At 52.0% G+C, this 18,620-nt stretch overlaps 1 protein-coding gene across 5 annotated transcripts in view; it reads left to right on the forward strand.

Annotated features, from left to right (window-relative positions):
* Positions 1 to 18,620, forward strand: part of GRK3 (G protein-coupled receptor kinase 3) — a 133,970-nt gene that overhangs the window by 86,053 nt on the left and 29,297 nt on the right. For 4 of the 5 annotated variants that reach the window (XM_089322920.1, XM_051835475.3, XM_051835476.3 and 1 more), the window contains 5 exons: positions 203 to 294; positions 3,934 to 4,033; positions 12,612 to 12,690; positions 13,689 to 13,819; positions 16,115 to 16,209. In XM_089322920.1, coding sequence (XP_089179046.1) covers positions 203 to 294; positions 3,934 to 4,033; positions 12,612 to 12,690; positions 13,689 to 13,819; positions 16,115 to 16,209 — 497 coding nt within the window. The remainder of the gene's footprint in view (positions 1 to 202; positions 295 to 3,933; positions 4,034 to 12,611; positions 12,691 to 13,688; positions 13,820 to 16,114; positions 16,210 to 18,620) is intronic. The other variant, XM_089322919.1, reaches the window with a different exon arrangement.

Raw genomic sequence — 18,620 nt, forward strand, 5'->3', positions numbered from 1 at the left:
TCAGATGCACTTGGCATGAACTTTTCGAAGGCCCTACCTAGCTCGTCTTTTGGCTGAAGGAACCGGTCAGCCATGCGCAGGCTTAGATCCCTGTGTCAGAACTGCTGTTGCAATTATTGTTGGTATCGTGTGCCCAAAGCAATCTTTAGGACGCCACGATTTTCTGTGGTTTACGTTTGCCTTTTGTGTTTTGAATCCACAGTTGACCATGAATGATTTCAGCGTCCACAGGATCATCGGACGAGGAGGATTTGGAGAAGTGTATGGCTGCAGGAAAGCAGACACTGGAAAAATGTAAGCTCCCTAGCCCAGAGCTGTTCCTTGCACTGGCGAGAGGATTTTTGTGCTTGCGTCCCAAGGGGGTGGTGGGCAGATTTCTCTGCATAGAAACGGAGCGGTCTGTGGCCCCGCTCTGGCAGCTGTATTTTGTATTTCACTAAGCAGGGTAAGTGAGTCCCATAAGCTGCACCGTAACCACGTGCCAGCGCCCACCCTGGTTCAGGGCCAGGAGCCAGGGGCTCAGAGATGGACAGGGAGTGATTCCTGACGACCACGGACATGTTGCTGTTCCTGCCTCCCAGGCGGATCAAGCTGCAAAAAAATTATTCTCTGGCCAGAGAGAAGAGAGAATCCCTTCTGAGTGGAGACGCCCCTGGAATGTCAGCAGTCTGGGGGACACAACATTTCCAGCTGTGTCAGTCCCTTAGCTCCATTGCTGTGGTGTTGGAGAAGCGGAAGCTGGGCTGACAGTGGCCGATGGACAGAGAGCACCATCACTCAACTCAGTGCCGTTTAAAAAAATCTGTTTGAAAGAGAGAGAGAGATCTTGCATTGGCTGCTTCACTCCTCAAATGCCCATAGCTGCCAAGGCTGAGCCAGGCCGAACCTAGGAGCTCAGAACTCCATCTGGGTCGCTCATGTGGCTGGCAGGGACCCACTTATTTGAGCCATCACCTGCTGCCTCCCAGGGTGCACGGAAGCAGGAAGCAGGATCTGAAGTGAACTAACTGGGACCTACACCAGACTCTCTGGCATGGGATGTGGGTGTCCCTAGAGGCATCTCTTGCCCCTGCGCCCAAGGCCCACCCGGCCTCAGTCCCTGGCTCAGGGAGCAGGGTCTTGGAGCAGGTGAATGGTACCATTCTTAACCCTAGGCGAGTTTTTCCTTTTTAGCCGTTAGGAGTAGCTGAAGTGAAAGTTTTAGAGAGCAACCGAGAATGGAGGGGTGTGATGTGGCAGGCCCCCACGCTTACAGGTCTGATGGAGTGACAGGCATGTCGGAGCAACGGGCAAGGAAGAGTCGTCTGGGAAACTGGGTTTCTGAAATAATTGAGTCAGTTTACGAAGGAGTGTCTGAGGCCGCTGGATTCAGTACCTGCTGCCCCGTGCCGCCCAGCCCCGCCTGTCCGCTACCGCCCAGCCTCTGTGTGACACTTTGCCTGGCCGGGTGCTGACAGCTCTGTCGAGTGCTCCTTTTGGTTCTCAGACACATCCATTGGCAAACTTTTTTATTATTATTATTATTTGAGGGCTGAAGTTTTCCGGTGCTCCTGCTGTGGGCCCCTGTGTGGGGTGATCCTGGTACCTGAGCCCCTGGGAGTTGGAAGTCTGGCCTCGTGCTGAGACAGTGAAGCTTAGTGATCCAGATAGAGGGTCCCTGTGTCATACTTGTGAGGTCGGGGATGGAGTCCACACTGTGTGTCTTGGGTGCCGTTCGTGACCTCTCTGTGCCTCCATGTCCTAGACTGTGAAGTAGGGATGACAGAAGAATGGTGTTGTGAGAATCGCACGAGATAATACATCGGGAAGCATCTGTAACACTGCACATCCTGCGGAATATGAACTTAAACTTGCTGGGGCAGGAGGTTGGCTCTGCAGCGAGGACACTGTCTGGTGGTGGAGCACCTGGCTCGAGTCCTGCCTGTGCTCCCAGCTCCAGCTCCCTGCCGATGCAGACCCTGGGAGGCAGCAGGGGACGGCTCAGGTCCTGGGGTCCCTGCCACCCAAGGGAGACCTGGCTTGGGTTCCGGGTTTCTGGCTTTGGCCTGGTGCAGCCCTTGCTATTGTGGGTATTTAGGGAGTGGGCCAGAGGATAGAAGATCTGCCTCTCCCTCTGTCTGTCTCTCTGCCTTTCAGGTAAAGTGAAAATAAATAAAATTTAGAAAACCCAACAGCATAGAGTTCTCTACCGTTTTGGTATCTTTCTCATAAAAAGATCTTTGCCATTCTGTACTTGCACAGTGGACTATCAGCGTCATCATCACCATCATTATTGGAGGAGAGAGAGAGAGAGCAAGCAGGAGTGAGAGCGAGAGCGAGAGCGAGCAGGCACTCACGTCTGCTGGTTCATTCCCCAAACACCCTCAACACCTGGGGCTGGGCAGGGGCTGAAGCCAGGATTGAAGCACTCAACGCAGGTCTCCCACATGGGTGGCAGGAACCCAATTAGTAGAGCGGTCATGGCTGCCAGGGTCCCAGGGTCCATGTTAGCAGGGAGCGGAAGGCAGGCACTGCCATGTGGGACACGTGGTATCCTGACCGCTAGACCAGAGGCTCACCGGGCATGGTCAACTTTCTCACCTATCTCAGTTGCTACACGTTACCCGCCACTTACTCCATTTCATTAAACTCTGTTAGTTTGGCTTCACCCATCACAGTCAAGGTCGAGTGTTCTGTCCCAGAATGTTGTCGAGGGAAATTGGATCAGTTCATCTCTTTGTACCAATTTACGATTTCACTTGGTTCTCAGAAAACAGCCTTACAGATCATGGTAGGTACTCCTGGGGGTCAGGCCTCAGCTCCTGAGGGTCCTGGCTTCTGCTCTCTCCAGGGTGGAGGCTGCCAGTCACACCAGCCCTGGCTCTCAGGGCCCAGTGGTGAGCTGCGCCTGCACCCTTAGCAGTGTCCAGGTAGCTCTGTGACCGAGTTTTCTCATAAAAATAGAGCATTGGAAGAATGCTGATCCCGTTAAGCAAGTTAGCGTCTGGCCCATCGATCTGCCGGGCGAATTACAGGAAAGGTGGATGAAGATGTCAAGTCGGAACATTGATCTCTGCTTTTACAGAACTCGGACGTGATAGATTGTGATCAGCAAGGAATAAGTGGGCTCCCCATGTCGTCCTACGCGGAGGCAGTGTCCACATTGCACATGTGGACGGCCACCAGCTGGGACTTTACAGTCACACACCCAGATTGTCAGCCCCCGGACGGAAACCCTTGTCAAACGTCGCACAAATTCCTCTTCAGCCTTCTGCTGTCTGCTGAGAAGGCCTTGTGTTCTCTCTCCTCTCTGATGAGGGAACAGGCCAGACAACTCATCTGTTTTCTTACTGAGTGTGTTCCAAGTTTTCCAGAATCTCAAGTTGTCAGCTTAGGGTTGCGCTCTTCTAATTAGCTGTAACCAGCAAGAAACATGAAGATTTTATTGGCTTTTTATTATTTGAAATATCATAATAAATATAAGATTAAAAATAAATCAAGGAAATGGGACTTTAGAACATGTTCTTTGGAATGCATGCCTTCCCTGCCATTTTAATTGCCCGTTACTGTCTTAGAGTTGTGCATTGTTGTAAAAATTGGACCACCAATGACTTCGCTGTTCCCACCTGCTAAATGTGATACGTGCTGTCTCCCCAAGCCCCACCGCAGAGGTGCACAAAAGTCTCTTTCACTGACATCTGCATCCATCTACTTCATCTAACTGGGACTCGTGTCCATGTGGTGATGGGAATAATTTAAGTATTTCCTGCCTTCCTTCCCCCGATAATGCATGCAAGATGAAGGCCTGCCCTGCAGGGCAGTAGGGCACCAGACTGCTGCTTTCCAGCTCTGGCTGTGTCTGTCGAAGGCTGCCCCCGTGTGCTGTGTGTCATTTCAGCAAGGCTGGATGTATTTGCGGTATGGATGCTTCCCCCACAACGTCTGTGTTTCTAGGTACGCGATGAAGTGCTTGGACAAGAAGAGGATCAAGATGAAACAAGGGGAAACGCTGGCCCTGAACGAGAGGATCATGCTGTCTCTTGTCAGTACGGGAGTGAGTACTCCGGTCCCCGTGTGGCTTCGGGAAGTGTGCTTGTTTGCTAGGACAGTTTTTGTTTTTCCCTGGCCGGTCCTAGGTGGCTAAAAGGCCGGTCGTGTGTCCTGTTGGAGTCAGACGTGTGTCAGCACCTTCCCCGTGCTCACACTTGGCTCCCCCTTGGTGCCGGTTCGTCCCCGAACTTTCTTTGCAGAAGGCAGTAGCAGAGACGGTAGAGAAGGACCTTAGCAGGCGGCGTGACGGCCTGACCCAGAGAAGGAAGCGTACAGAGAAGTCGCTCTGAGCGGAGAGGGGAAGCAGCCTGGGCCCACGAACTCCGCGGTGTCCTCTTGGCATGGCCTAGCTCAGGGGCATTGGCTTCCTCACCACTCTTGCCACCCTCCTGTGCTGTGGACTCAGCCATTTCCGTTTCTACCTGTCTGTCAGCTTTCTGTTCAGGTGGCAAGGGACCACCTTCCCCTTTTGAATACAATGGCATTCACCCAGGGTGGAACCCTGGCTTTTTGTGTGCGTTTCCAGACAGCTCTGTCACTGAGGACAGAAATGCTTCCGGGCCCAGCACCTCGGGGCATGTGTGTGTGTGTGTGCCTGGCGTGTGCACATTCGGTTGCTGGGGTGTGGGGACCCAGAAGGAAAGGTGTGGGGTGAGTGTGGGCTGGCAGGACCCTTGGTGTGCCTTTGACATTCGACACCCAAGCCAGGAAGGTTTCTATGCAGTGAGACATGTGAGGGCCTCCTAAGTATCATAGCTAGATTTTTTTGTAAGCTCATCTTCAGCGTAAGAGTTTGACAGAATCCTATTTTATTTCTTTATTTTTAAAGATTTGTTTATTTACTTGAAAGAGTTACAGAGAGAGAGAGAGAGAGAGAGAGAGAGAGAGAGGTCTTCCATCTGCTGGTTCACTCCCCAACTGGCTGCAACTGCTGGAGCTGAGCCAATAGGAAGCCAGGAGCCAGGATCTTGTTCTGGGTCTCCCATGCTGGTGCAGGGGCCCAAGGACTTAGACCATCTTCCAGCCGTGGCAGAGAGCTGGATTGGAAGTGGAGCAGTTGGGTCTTGAACCGGCGCCCATATGGGATGCAGGCACTGCAGGTGGAGGCTTAACCTGCTCTACCGCAGTGCTGGCCAAGAATCCTATTTGAGTGGCTGATCAAAGAACCCCTTTCAACCGGTGAGCAAGGGAGGGCCTGAGACCCAGAGGAGCTCATTTCCTGCCTGCACCTCCCAGGGAGCTCCCTGGCCGGTCCCTCTTATCACTTTATGGGTCACGTATTTTGTTTTAAATCAGATGTACCCATTGCATTGTGGTGTACTGTGTTCCAATGTCAGTTATAAGTGCTTCTAGAAGGGCCCTTGGCTATTGGAGTGGAAAGATGGCATCACTTAGCAGAATTGCAACAAATGAACACTCCATAGCTTGAAATAATGACTAATGATGCACCTCTACCTTCCAAATCACGGATCATAAGCGTTTCCAGTCAGAGTCCTCCTGGGTGTGCCAGCCAGTTTGTGGCCAACTGGCTGGGAAGCGGAGCGGCCCACACCCCAGGGTGGAATCCACGCGCTGACGGTGATCTCTGCTTTTCCCTGCGCGCACCTGCCTCTCCTGTTCCAGGCCTCAGCCCACTCACTGCAGACCTGAAGGTGCCTGCTAAGATGCTGGCTCTCAGTGAGTGACCGTCAAGCTCTGTGTGAATGCTCTTTCCTTAGAAAGCCTGTGGAACATGCAGGTTTCGTGGTTGGAAGATGAAGCCTTCCGGTAGCATTTCTTATCTAGATCTTATCCAGGTGAGGGGGAGAGCATTAAACACCTGTGTCTTTCCTCCCAGGTTCAACATGCAGGGGTTAGGTGGGGCTACTACTTTGTACTAATTTGAAAGAATCAGTTTATGTTTTTCATTCAAATACCAAAACTGTATGGTTTTTTTTTAACTGTGTGATTTAACCGAAAGAGCAAACTTATTTGGAAACGTTTCTGAAAATACCACTTTGTAGAGGTTTTTCGTAGCCCTGAGTGCAAAACCCTGCTCAGGTGAAACTTTGGCTTGGCAGCTGTCAACAGGATCTCCCTCGGAGCTGATGTGATGCCCACGGGCAGTCACGCACCTGGTTTTGTTTTTACCCCAAGGGTTTTTCCCCAGTCTCAGATTGAGTGTTGTATTCCGCGTCCACCTGCCAACATCGGTTTCCTTCTGCACTCTTGGCTGGTGGAAAGGGCATTTGCTTACTTGAGAACCGGGGTCAGTCTGTGCCCACCTGGAAGGGCCATCGGCAAGTTCACGGAGCCGCCCAGGTGAGGTTCAGCAGAAGGGTCACTCGTCCCATGGCTGTGCCTGGATGGTGCCAGGCCCTCTGCTTCGTACCAAGGGTCCCTGGCACCCAACTTTGGCTCCTGCCTTTCGTAGAGCTGCCCGGCCTGGGGAAACATGATGTTTTCATAGAATCTCAGAAATATATAAATAATCGGGACGGTTGGCAGGTGCTGCGGCAGAAAGCCGTCCAGGGCTCGGAAGGCGTTTAACGGGGCAGGGAGCCATCGTCCGTGAGTGCGCCTCAGCAGTCAGGAGTCACCTGGGGAGAAGCCGGTGCGCACCCGGGTCCCAGGCACAGAAGGTTCCAGGGGAAAGGGCAGCCTGCCAAGGGTCTGAAGCGAGGGGGAAGAGTATCTAAGAGAAGCTGGAGAGAGAGACGCAGAGGCCAGACCAGACCATGAAGAGCCTGCTAGGCTAGTGGTGAGGGGAGACTTACCAGCAGCTGGGAGCAAAGCGTTCTCAGTGGGAAGAGGATGTGATTGGACGATTGCTCTGAGTGCGCCGTGGGAATCCCCGAGAGAAGGTGCCCTGTGGCCCCGTGGAATCAGCCCTGCACATGGGGTTCCTGCAGAGTGCGTGCCGCTGTGCCCACTCCTGCGAGGGACAAGGAACCGAACCACTGCTGTCTTTGGAATCGGATCACACCACTCAGGGCGGTGCTGCCGCTTCCTCACGCTGGCCAGCGTCGGGCTCTCTGTGCCCTGGATCCGTGACAACTGCAGAGACTGCTCTGCCCACCCCCCCCCCCCCCGAGAGGGGAGGCGCTGCCGTCAGTGAGCTCCGTAGGGCAACCAAATCTCACGCCTTTAACCGCACTTGAAACACGGTCCATCGGACATTTGGCTAAGGCGGTGAAAACAGATTTTGTTCAGTAACTGCTGGCAGCTGAGCCCATCCTGACTCATGCAGAGGTGCCTGGGAGTTTTAAAGGGAGACTGGGGGATGCAGGGGGAGCTTAGGGCCTGAGCAGAGCGAGGGAGGTGGAAAATTACAAAGGAGCAGGCAGAGGGGCTTGGCCAAGTGAGCCCCATCTGGTCTCCTCCCAGCCCTCCCAGGTCGGAGACAGGAGCTCTGTCCTCAGGTGCTTGGCTGAAATCAATAGTAAATTCTTTTGACAGCCTTGAGATTTCTCACACAGGCATTCATCCTAGGGATGAAGGATTTTTTTTTTTTTTTTTTTCCAGTTTATTTATTTGAAAGGCAGAGTAAGGAGGAAAGACAGAGAGCAAGAGAGATCTTCCACCTGCTGGTTCACTTCTCAAATGGCCTCAATAGGTGAGGCTGGGCCAGGCTGAAGCCAGGAGCCAGGAACTCCATCCAGGTCTCCTGCGTGGGTACAGGGGCCCAAGCATTCAGGCCATCTTCCACTGCTTTCCCAGGCTCCTTAGTAGGGAGCTGGAATGGAAGTGCAGCAGCCTGGACTTGAACTTGTGTTCCTAGGGGATGCCTTCATGGCAGGTGCTGGCCCCAGGAATGGAGTAATGAGGAACCTATATCAGTGTCTTTATGATGGGTCAAGGTCGAGGCCCCATAGAAAAGAGGGCTTGGAGGATCTTGCTAGTTAGGCAGAGTCTCAATGGCTAGAGAAACCTTGCCTATAATTTGCATAAAAAAGGAGAACTTGGTGTCAGGAGACATGGGGTTTCTCTGTGACCTCAGGCAGGTCATTTCCCTCTTCAGGGCCTAAGTTTGCTTATGTTTCAAAGACATCAGAACAGGTGGTGGTACTTTTTAAGAACACTTCCTACTCAAATACCCTCTGATTCAAAATCTAAAATGCAATCTTGTGGCTTACTCGAATCCTGCTTTAAGGGACCTTCAGCCTGTGGCTGTTTCCGCAGGGCTGTCCTTAGAAGGAGCACAGTCACATTCAGAAAGTCTCCTGTGAGGGCCCACTCGTTCCCCCACGACGCTGTGGGTACAGGCACCGGCCCAAGCTGGGAAAGCCCCTGGCTGCACGGAGTTGTGGGCCCGCCCACTTCTCTGCTCAGCAGATGAGTTGCTCCTGGGGCGAGGAATGAGAGTGTGGGAAGGGGTGTGGCAGCCGACAGCCCTCATTGAAATGAGGGCTTCGAGGTGGGGGTGGGGTGGGGTGGGGGGAGCCCCTGGACCACAGGAAGGCACTAGCGCTTTGTTTGAGAATCACAGAGGGAGGGAGAGACAGAGAGGTCTTCCATCCACTGGTTCACTCCCCAAATAGACGCAACAGACAGAACTGAGCCGATCCGAAGCCAGGAGCTTCCTCCTGGTCTCCCCTGCCAGTGCAGGTGCTTAAGCAGCTCATCAGGCCATTAGCAGTAAGCTGGGTCGGAAGAGAAGCAGCCAGGACATGGACTGGTGCCCATAGGGGATGCCGGTGCCGCAGGCAGAAGCTTAGCTCCCTGCACCACAGTGCCGGGGCCCCTGACACGGGAGCTTTTCACAGAAGGAGGATTTTTTTTTAATGACAGGCAGAGTTAGACAGTGAGAGAGAAAGGTCTTCCTTCCATTGGTTCACCCCCAAAATGGCTACTGCAGCCGGTGCTCTGCGCCGATCTGAAGCCAAAAGCCAGGTGCTTCCTCCTGGTCTCCCATGCAGGTGCAGGGGCCCAAGCACCTGGGCCATAGGAGGGTGTTTTTTAAACAGTCCTTGTCTTGACTGTTAAGGAACAGGTTTTTTTTTTTTTTTTTTTTTTTTAATACTATTTGTTGAACTCTTTACTTAGTATAGAGTTAATCATATGTGCATAAAGTTAGTTAAAAATAGATCTTAGTAACAAATAAGAATGGGAATAGGAGGAGGGGGGAAGAGGGGTGGGAGTGTGGGTGGGAGAGCAGGTATTGTGGGAAGAATCACTGTGTTCCTGAAGTCGTATTTACGGAATGCAGGGAGCTTGATTCTTTAAATAAAAGGTTTCTGGGCGGTGGGGAGGGGGGCGGAATGAGGAGGAGGATAGTGCTGATATTCTGTCATTGGAGGGCAGAGTCAGCCTTGAAGTCAGTAACACTCCGTCTCAACAGGACTCTAGAGGGAACCAGGTGGCCACGAAACAAACTTCGTAATTCATTCTGGAGCGATTTTCTCTGGAAGTTTCATGGAAACTGAGTTCAAGTCCATGACTCTTTACAAATGGGAATGTGTAAACTCGAAATTATCCCTGTGCCCTTACTACAGAGGTTTCAACCATGCAGTTTGGTTAGAGTGTTGGTGTTTGAACGTTTTCTCTTGGAGCTCCGTCCTCTGCTGTGTCTGATTTGTCACAAACACGTGCTGTGTGTGAAGAAGCTAAGTCGCTCTGGTGGGATAGACCTGGTGGAGCACGGAGGAGCTTTCGTGAGGAAGCAGGTCAGGACTAGAAGCCATCCGCGAGCCCCTTCGCGTCTCTAACTCCATGCCCGTGCCATGCTGCCCAGGTTTCTAACCCTGCAGTTTAGCTCTGCTGATTGCATGTGAACTCCACATGAGTGTCCTCTCATGTGTCCGGCTTCCTGCCCAGTGTTGCATGCAAGACGCGTGTGTGGCAGCCACTTATTCTAGTGGCTGGAGAGCAGGGATCCGCCAGCTCCATGTGGTCTGGGGCCCAAACCAAGCTCATGGCTTTATTTTGTGCAGTCCCTGGGCCGAGAATGGCTTTTATGTTTTTAAACAATGATAAAGAAAATAAATAAAGAAAAATTGCTGTGAGAGATGTATGGGGCCAACAAGCCCTAAAATATTTACTGTTCATTCTTTGTGTCATTCATTCATTCATTAATTTGAAAGGCAGAAGACAGAGATGGAGAGATCGTCCGTAGGCTGCTTCACTCCCCACAAATGCCCACAACAGTTCTGGGCAGACCAGGCTGATGGCAGGATCTGAGAACTCATGCTGGGCCTCGTACCTGGGAGGTGGGGACCCAACAGGAGCCATCACTTGCTGCTTCCCACGGTCTGCACCAGCAGGAAGCAGAGCTGGGACTTGAACCCGGGGCCTCTGATACGGGATGCAGGCATCCCCTAACTGCTATGCCGGGGGCCTCCCCCATGGTGTGCTGTCGATAGCCACTTGGGCTATTGTCTAGCTTGGGCCATTTTGAATGGTGCGGCTGTGACCGTTCCCTGCAGGTCTCCTGGGGCACATAAACACAGGTCGCTGTTGGGTGTGTACCTGGGGGCACAAACCTGGGTCACAGAGTTTGCAGGGGGTGCTTAGCCCCGGCACGTACAACACATTGGCCATGCTCCTGGCAGCCCTGTGTAAACGTCCACTCGCCCCCGTGCCTGGTGCTGACAGTCTTTTCAGCTTTGGCCTTCTAGTGGATTTCATTGTTAGCGTGTTGTGCTGTTAATTTGCATTTCCTTTTGGACACCTGAGACTGAACATTGGTCATAGCTCTGTTGGGCCCTTCGCACCCTCTTCTGGTGAAAAGCCTCTTTAAATTTATCTGTGTGTGCTGATTTTCTATGGGGTTATTTGCCTTTTTCTTCACTGAGTTATAAGAGTTCTTAAATATGTTCTGGACACGAGTCCTTTGTTGTGTGTGTGTGTGTGTGTGTGTGGATTGTCAGTATCTTCTTACTGTGCCTATCTGTTTGCATATTGGTGTCTTCTGATGAGCATTTTATTAGTCCAGTTTATCAGTATTTCCATCATTTCCGTTATTAGTGCCATCGGTGGCTTGTTTACAAATCTCTACCCTGAGATCATGAAGATCCTCTTTCGTTTGCTTCTAGAATCTTTTTTTTTTTTTTTTTTTTTTTTTGGACAGGAGAGTGGACAGTGAGAGAGACAGAGACAGAGAGAAAGGTCTTCCCTTGCCGTTGGTTCACTCTCCAATGGCCGCTACGGCCGACGCATCGCACTGATCTGAAGCCAGGAGCCAGGTGCTTCTCCTGGTCTTCCATGGGGTGCAGGGCCCAAGCACTTGGGCCATCCTCCACTGCACTCCCTGGCCACAGCAGAGAGCTGGCCTGGAAAAGGGGCAACCAGGACAGGACCGGCGCCTCGACCGGGACTAGAACCCCGTGTGCCAGCACCGCAGGCGGAGGATTAGCCTAGTGAGCCGCGGCGCTGGCCTGCTTCTAGAATCTTTACTGTCATATCTCCCCGCCAACCGATGTAGGTCTGAGTATGAATGTAGTGTACGGTGTGAGGCAGGAGTCGAGTCTTATACTTTATTGAAACAGAAATCAGGCAAAAGTCCTTCCTTTGCCCCTGCCCTAGCGTGTTACCTTGATTGCAAATGAAGTGACCAAGTATGTATGTGTCTGTTTCAGAATTCTCTGTTGTGTTTCATTGGCCTGTTAGTTCTCGGGCTAAAACCACTGAATTACTCTTGCTTCGTAATGAGTCATGGTATCTCCAGCTTGTTTGTCTCCAGGACTGTCTGAACTTTCCTTGTCAGTTTGCCTTTCCATGAATTTTAGAATCGGCTCAACAGTGTTCATTTTAATTAAGATTACATGGGATCTATAGATTAATTAGAGGAAGATGGAAACTTTTATAATTGAGTTATGGAGTCCCTGACCACGGTTTCTTTTTCCCACTTTCAAGAGCTAATCTAATTCTCAGTGTTTCACAAACAGTAGTACAGATAGCATTCCTCCTCTGTGGTCTGTCTCTCCCAGCCGCACAGCAGAAGCCGACACGGCTGTTCAGCGAGCCAGAAGCAAACTTGACTGCCAAAAAGACTAGCCGGGCAGGAAGCCTCTTCTGCAGAGTGTAGTGTTTAGAAGAGGGTGTCATTAGAAAAGAGTCGTGATTGAACCCTGTGGAGAGTGGGTTCATTCAACAGGTTCATCTACTCCAGTTCTTAATATTGCCTTTTAAAGAGTTTTGTTTATCTGAGAGGGGGAGGGGGAGACATCCTACCCACCGATTCACTCCCCAAACGCCCAAAACAGTTGGGGCTGGGCTAGGCAGAATCTATGAGCTCAGAACTCAATTCAGGTCTCCCATGTGGGTGGTAGGGACCCAAATCCTTGTGCCATCATCACCTGCTACCTCCCAAGGTCTACATTAGCAGGAAGGTGGAATCGGGAGTGGAGCTGGATCTGAAACCCCATGTGGGCTTTAGGTATCCCAAGCTGCTAGGGCAAACTCCTACTCCAGTATTGTGTCTGCGTGTGTTTTATCCTGTACCCAGGGCTGCTTTGCCTGGACTTGTGCAGTTAACCACGCAGGTGTCTGTTCAGTGCAAGGGACGGTTGCAGCGACGAAATGAGTAGCGCGGAGCCTGCTGGTCAGTGGACTCTACTGGACAGCCACCGCTCGTCTCATGAACTTTTGTCTTTCCGCTCTAGGACTGTCCTTTCATTGTGTGTATGACCTATGCCTTCCACACTCCAGATAAACTCTGCTTCATCCTGGACCTGATGAACGGTGAGCAACACCCGGGGAGACTGAATCCATGAAGGCCTTGGCCTTGATGCTGCCTCTGGCATTGTTCCCTGGGCAGACGCAGCTGGAGTCTTCCCAATAATTAGGTCCCCCGAAGCTGGAGGAAACCTTTTACTGTTCAATTTTCAATAGGAATTCGTTTAAAAATGTTGACTGTGACTTCTCTCTGGACCTCCAGGTCCTCCCAACACCCAGCCAGCCCCCTCCCCCATTCCCCCGGAAGTTGGATTTTGTAGGAAAGATTCTCATAAAATACTGAGAGTGAAACTTGATTTTCTGGAATGCAGCTGGCCTTGGTCTTTAATTAGCTTATTTCCTGGCCTTCCACTGTAGGAATGAAATACCCCCCGAGGATATAGGCCAAAGATAGAAATGCATTTAAAGACCAGCTCTGAAGGACCGGCGCTGGGCTCATAGCGATTCCAGCCCCGGTCTCCTGCGCCCTCTAAACCTGCAGCCCCTGCTCTGGTTTCCCAGACTGGACAGTGGTCCTGAGGGTGCTGAAACCCAGTCAGCTGGAGAAGTCGCTTTCCTACACCAGAGGGCGTTACGGCTATAAAATCGCAAATATTTTAGTAACAAGAGCCAAAGGAAAAAGACATACAGTCCTACCACCCAAATGCCTGTGTGTGTTTTTGTTTTCTTTCTGTGCCCTTGAAGTTTGATTCTGTGATTTTAAACCAAACCTATGCAGAAACTATAAAAAGGGCGTCACAGGCATGGTCATGAGCCACAGAAAGCGGACACAGCGGCCATTTGTGTGAGTGTCGGAGCAGGCACAGCGGCCGTGGGGAGACAGGAGCCTGGGCCGTGTTTACGTTTCCTCCAGGGCACTGAAAGCGTCCAAGGACAGAAATCAAAGGTGGGCGGAAGGGCAGTGCACAGCACTGTTCTCCCGCACACGACCACCGAGGAGGATGATGGATGGACGGCGGTCTCTGCTCACTGACTCACGCCCACTCCCCCACCTCTGATTGCAGGGGGCGACCTGCACTACCACCTCTCCCAGCACGGGGTGTTCTCCGAGAAGGAGATGCGGTTCTACGCCACCGAGATCATCCTGGGGCTGGAACACATGCACAACCGCTTTGTTGTCTACAGGGATCTGAAGGTGAGGACAGCTGGTGCAGCCATGCCGAGGGCCCCTCCACAGCCCCTGTCACGTGCCCCAAGGCCATCGTCCCACCCCATGAAGTCCTTATCTGTGTGACGTCAAACTGTGCAACAACAGACCCCACTTTGAAAACTGCAGTCAATTAAAGGACAACAGAAGAGCGGGAGAGGCTTTGTTCTGTTGCTGCCCATTTTAGGAGAGATTGTAATTCGGTTAATGTTCACTAAGCATCCAATTTGGCCCTGGCCATGTGAGAGCTGGACATAGGCAGAGATGGGCGAGCTGGTGTGGGTGGCCTGGCATGCCCATGTCCCACACCCGAGTGCCCAGGTTCAATGCCCAGCTCCTGATTCTAGCTTCCGCAGGTGGACCCTGAATGCAGCAGGGGATGGCTCAAGGGGTTGGTTCCCAGTCACCCATGTGGGAGCCCTGGGTTGTGTTTCCAGTTCCCGGTGATGGCCTGGCCCAGTCTTTGGTGTTACAGGCATCTGGGGAGTGAAGCAGTAAGTGGGCGTGCTAGTGCACGCTCTCTCTTTCCACCTGTCTCTGTCTTTCTATCTCTCAAATAAATATGTAAATAATTCAAAAGAAAAGGCGAACAAGCCAAGAATAGATATTTTACGGGACTTAAAAGCTGGTGAGCCCAGCCCACGCGATCTGAAGGCCGGGCTAGAGCACAGCACACAGTTGTGCAGCTGTGTTGGGCAGTGAGAGAAGAATTGAGAGGCGTGACAGTCACCAAACACAAGGAGGTCCCAGGAGAATCTGTCTGCCTGTTATCTCTAGATGCTTCTTGAATGAGCCCCCAGTGGCCAGTTGAAACGCATGGGTTATATGCTTTCCTCTAAAGATCTAAGATGACTTTAAAAAAAGATTCATTCATTTATTTAAAAGGCCGAGTGACAGAGAGAGAGAGAGAGCGAGCAAGCAAGTTTCCACCTGCTGGTCATTCTGCAAATGACCGTAACAGCTGGGGCTGAGCCAGGCCAAAGCTAGGAGCCTGGCCCACATGGGTGACAGGGGCCCAAGTACTTGAACCATCATCCACTGCCTTCCCGGGGGCGTCAGAAGGGAGCTGGATTGGAAGTGGAGCCTCTGGGACTGGAAGCAGCACTCTGACAAGGGGATACTGGGGTTGCAAGCAGTGGCTTAACCTGCTGCTCCACAATGCCAGCCCCTAAGATGCTTTTTAACATTTCCTTTTAAGAATCTAAAATATTTTATTTTATTTCTGAACATTTTATTTTTTTCCAAAAATGCTTTGTGAATTTTAAAACTTTCTGCAAATTTAAAGAAGGTAAAGAAGGGGGAAAAACCGTACCTTTATTGAATTACAGAAAACCAGACGTGGGTTCGCTCACAATGTTACATTCCCCTAGGTAAGTTTTGCAGAATGATAAAATACACACTGCAGGCCCACAAAGTGCCTTTGTCATACGTTGCAATTTAAATCTGTAACCGGTAGCTAATCATCTTTATGCTGTGTTTCGGTTTGCTAAGCTATTTAGTTGGCAAATGGCATTATTTAATTTGCATTCAAATGTAATTCTGGTCACTCACGATTATTCATGTTTCAATTTTATAAGAGCACACCATTTTTATTTCAAGCAAAACAATACTTGATCTCCAGCAGAAAAATATTACTAAGACGACTGTAATACGATGTATATTATGGAGAAGAGCTTTGTTTTCCATGATCATGCAGATGAACCTAATCTTCATGGATATGTTGTATCAGTATTGTGGTCAGAATCCTCTCTGGTCCTTTGCTGGGTCCCCGTGTTGACTACGCACTGATGAACAGAAATGCCGCTTATCAGGATTAGGGTGGCACGGGGGTGTGTTTTGATGTCTTAGTATGCATTCAGTTCTGTCCAGATCCTTTCTGTTCTGGGCCTGGTGGGCTCATTCTCAGAAGCCCTTATGATCCCCGTAAGCCTCAGAGCTGGTGGGCTCACTGCTCACCGTCGGGAGACACCCTTTCCTGGCTGCATGTTGGGTCTGGGTGGGTACAGTGAGAAGGAGGTGCTGTTGACCCTGGCGGCTGTGACCGTGACCATGACCGCCCCTGGAGCTCATTTAAGTAGCGGGAGCTTCCGTGCCCATCTGGGCCCTTTCCTGCTGAAGTTAATCTGAGCAATGTTCGTCTCCGTATGGTGCCTGCTGGGGTGTGATCCTAGCAAGCCGGGCTTCATGTTGAGGAACAAGCCGTGATCCAGTAAGAGCACCTCCAGTGTCTGTCCGCTGAGACATTCCCAGAGCCTCTGAAAGTCACTTCCTCTCTCCGTGTAGCCCGCAAATATCCTCCTGGACGAGCACGGACACGTGAGGATCTCAGACCTCGGGCTCGCCTGCGATTTCTCCAGGAAGAAGCCACACGCGAGCGTGTAAGTAGCCGCGGCTCTGCTCACCGCCACTTCCCACGCACCGCTGGCCAGCGAGGACCCTGAGTATGTGAGGACGCCAGTCCAGGGGAGACCCCGGGTGTCACAGGCTGTGGGAGGGAGGCGACAGCCGTGTGCTTTCAAGTTCTAACTGCGGGGAGTGGTTGAGCCTGCTCAGGGGCCAGTGGGGTGACCCGAGTTCCTGCTGCCCGGTTGCCCTGCATGTGTTGTTAACCCATGCAGCCCTTGGTCCCTTTGTCCATGAAGTCAGCCCAGGAAAACAGAGGCAGCTACATGGCAGGGAAGGCACGGAACCACATAGAGAGCCGAGTTTCAGCTACTCCTCCCCCTTTCCCGAAGGTAGTTTTACAGAAATAATACAAGGAATTGGGAAGATTTTTTTAACAGAGAAAAATCACCCTCTCCCACTTGGAGCTCTTGACGCGAGTCTTCTCATTTGATGCACTGGGACGACGAACCCGCCCAGTCCTCCGAGCTCTGTGGAGGCAGCCACAGTGGCCACAGCTCTCGGGGACTTGGAAGTGCTTCTTTCTGGCAGTGGCTGTGCCTGGTCAGCCCGTGGTGGCCCGGCCCGAGGACTTCTCTGTGCCCAGGGTGGTTGACACGACAGCAGACACACACAGGGTGCCGCCCCCAGCCTGCCGAGGAAGCAGAGCAGAAGGCAAAGAGGTGTGTGTCTTCCCCTCGGCGTCAGGTCACCCGCGTGGGAAGTGTGGCCACGTGTGCTTTTCCATCTCGGGCTTAGCCCCAGGTGTCTGACAATGGTGTCGTCTCGCCATCCTGAAGTTAGGTTCATCTCTGCACCGGGTGCTCTGGAAGAGCTCTGGGCGCCCCATTTCATGCACCTGTGGGGGAAATCAGCTGCAGGGCAGGTACCGACCACCCTTTGTGCGGCTGCGAAGCAAAGTGGCTGGGAACTGCAACACTCCGGAGTGACCGCGTGGAGTCAGGACCGCCTCTTAAAGCTGTGATGGAGCGGCGCGCTTTCTGTAGACACACTCCTCTTGCTCTGCACAACCTGGGATGTGCTGATAAAAGCATTAGCATTTTTCTAGCACTTCATAATTATTAGGCCAGAACCTGTGGTTGTATAAGCTTCTCCCAGGGAGTTCATCAGACGGTTTTTAAGAGAGTCATTTGAATTTTTAATACCATGGCTATTTGGTATGCTAATTTCTTCAATTTAGGAGAGTCATCACTACATACGAATCCACGAGTTCATAAGAGTTAATCTTCCAAAGGAATTAACTTTCAGTCACGGGGTTATTTATTTCCTTAGAGGGCCTAGCCCATATTTTTTCTTTTTTTAACTGTAATTCACATTGGCTTCGAAGCACAGGCTGTTCTTTTGCCGGCTCTGCTCTGCGAAGTGCAGCCTTTGAGTAGCACCTGCAGGGAGGTGCCCTGGGGTGGCTGGTTCCCGGGAGGCCTCCCTTAGGGGAGATAAGTACACACCGGGACACGGGTGTTGGGTGGAGGAGGTGCTTTGTGCTAAGAACAAAGGCTACAGGACTGCATTTGAATCCCCCTCCTGAGATACGGAAGCCCCAGTTTTCCTCTTCTTCCTTTTAAAGATTTATTTATTTGAAAGGCAGAATGACAGGGAGAGAGAGAGGTCTTCATCTACTTGGTCCACTTCCCAAATGGCCGGAACAGCCAAAGCTGAGCCAGGCCAGAACCAGGAGCCTGGGACCCCGTCTTTATCTCCCATGTGGGTGCCAGGGCTTGGACCATCTTCGCCTGCCTTCCCAGGTGCATTAGCAGGGAGCGGGGTCAGAAGCAGAGCAGCCGGGACTCAACCTGGCACTTGGATGTGGGACGCAGGCATTGAAGGCAGCAGCTCGACCTGCTGCGCTGTGTCGTCAGCCCCTCAACTTCTCTCTAACAGTGATATTTATTTCCCGCGTGTGTTCACTGGCGGGGGTTAAATCAGCTCACGACCCCCAACATGTATTCACTGCACTTGCGCTGTATGCCGGGTGCTGGCGTTGCTGCTGTAACAGAGCTGGTGCCTGGCATCCTGAATATGCAGCCCAGGCGCAGGGGCCCAGGCCAGTAAGTGGCCGGTGTGGGCCACCCATCCCAGCAGCCGTGGCTGGGTTGTTTGCTGAGTAGCAGCAGTCCCAGGCTTGCTGCACTGGCTGCTTCGATCGCGTGGTCTTCACAGGGACCCCGTAAGCTAAAGCTGCCATTGTCCCCTTCTTACAGTACAGAAGTTGAGTTTCAGAGAAATTAGGGGACTGGAACAAGGCTGCATGGCTGGCCCGCCGTGGAGCTGGGGTGCTATCACCCAGTTCTGCCTGACTGCAGAGCCCTTGCTTGCTCTCTATGCTGTGCAGGTCTGTGAGGCTCTGCTGGGGCCTGCCCAGCACTTTCACCCTGAACTTGGCTTC

This window comes from Oryctolagus cuniculus, chromosome 21, assembly GCF_051225735.1.
Source record: "Oryctolagus cuniculus isolate XC-2025 breed Fujian yellow rabbit chromosome 21, ASM5122573v1, whole genome shotgun sequence".
NCBI lineage: Eukaryota > Metazoa > Chordata > Mammalia > Lagomorpha > Leporidae > Oryctolagus > Oryctolagus cuniculus.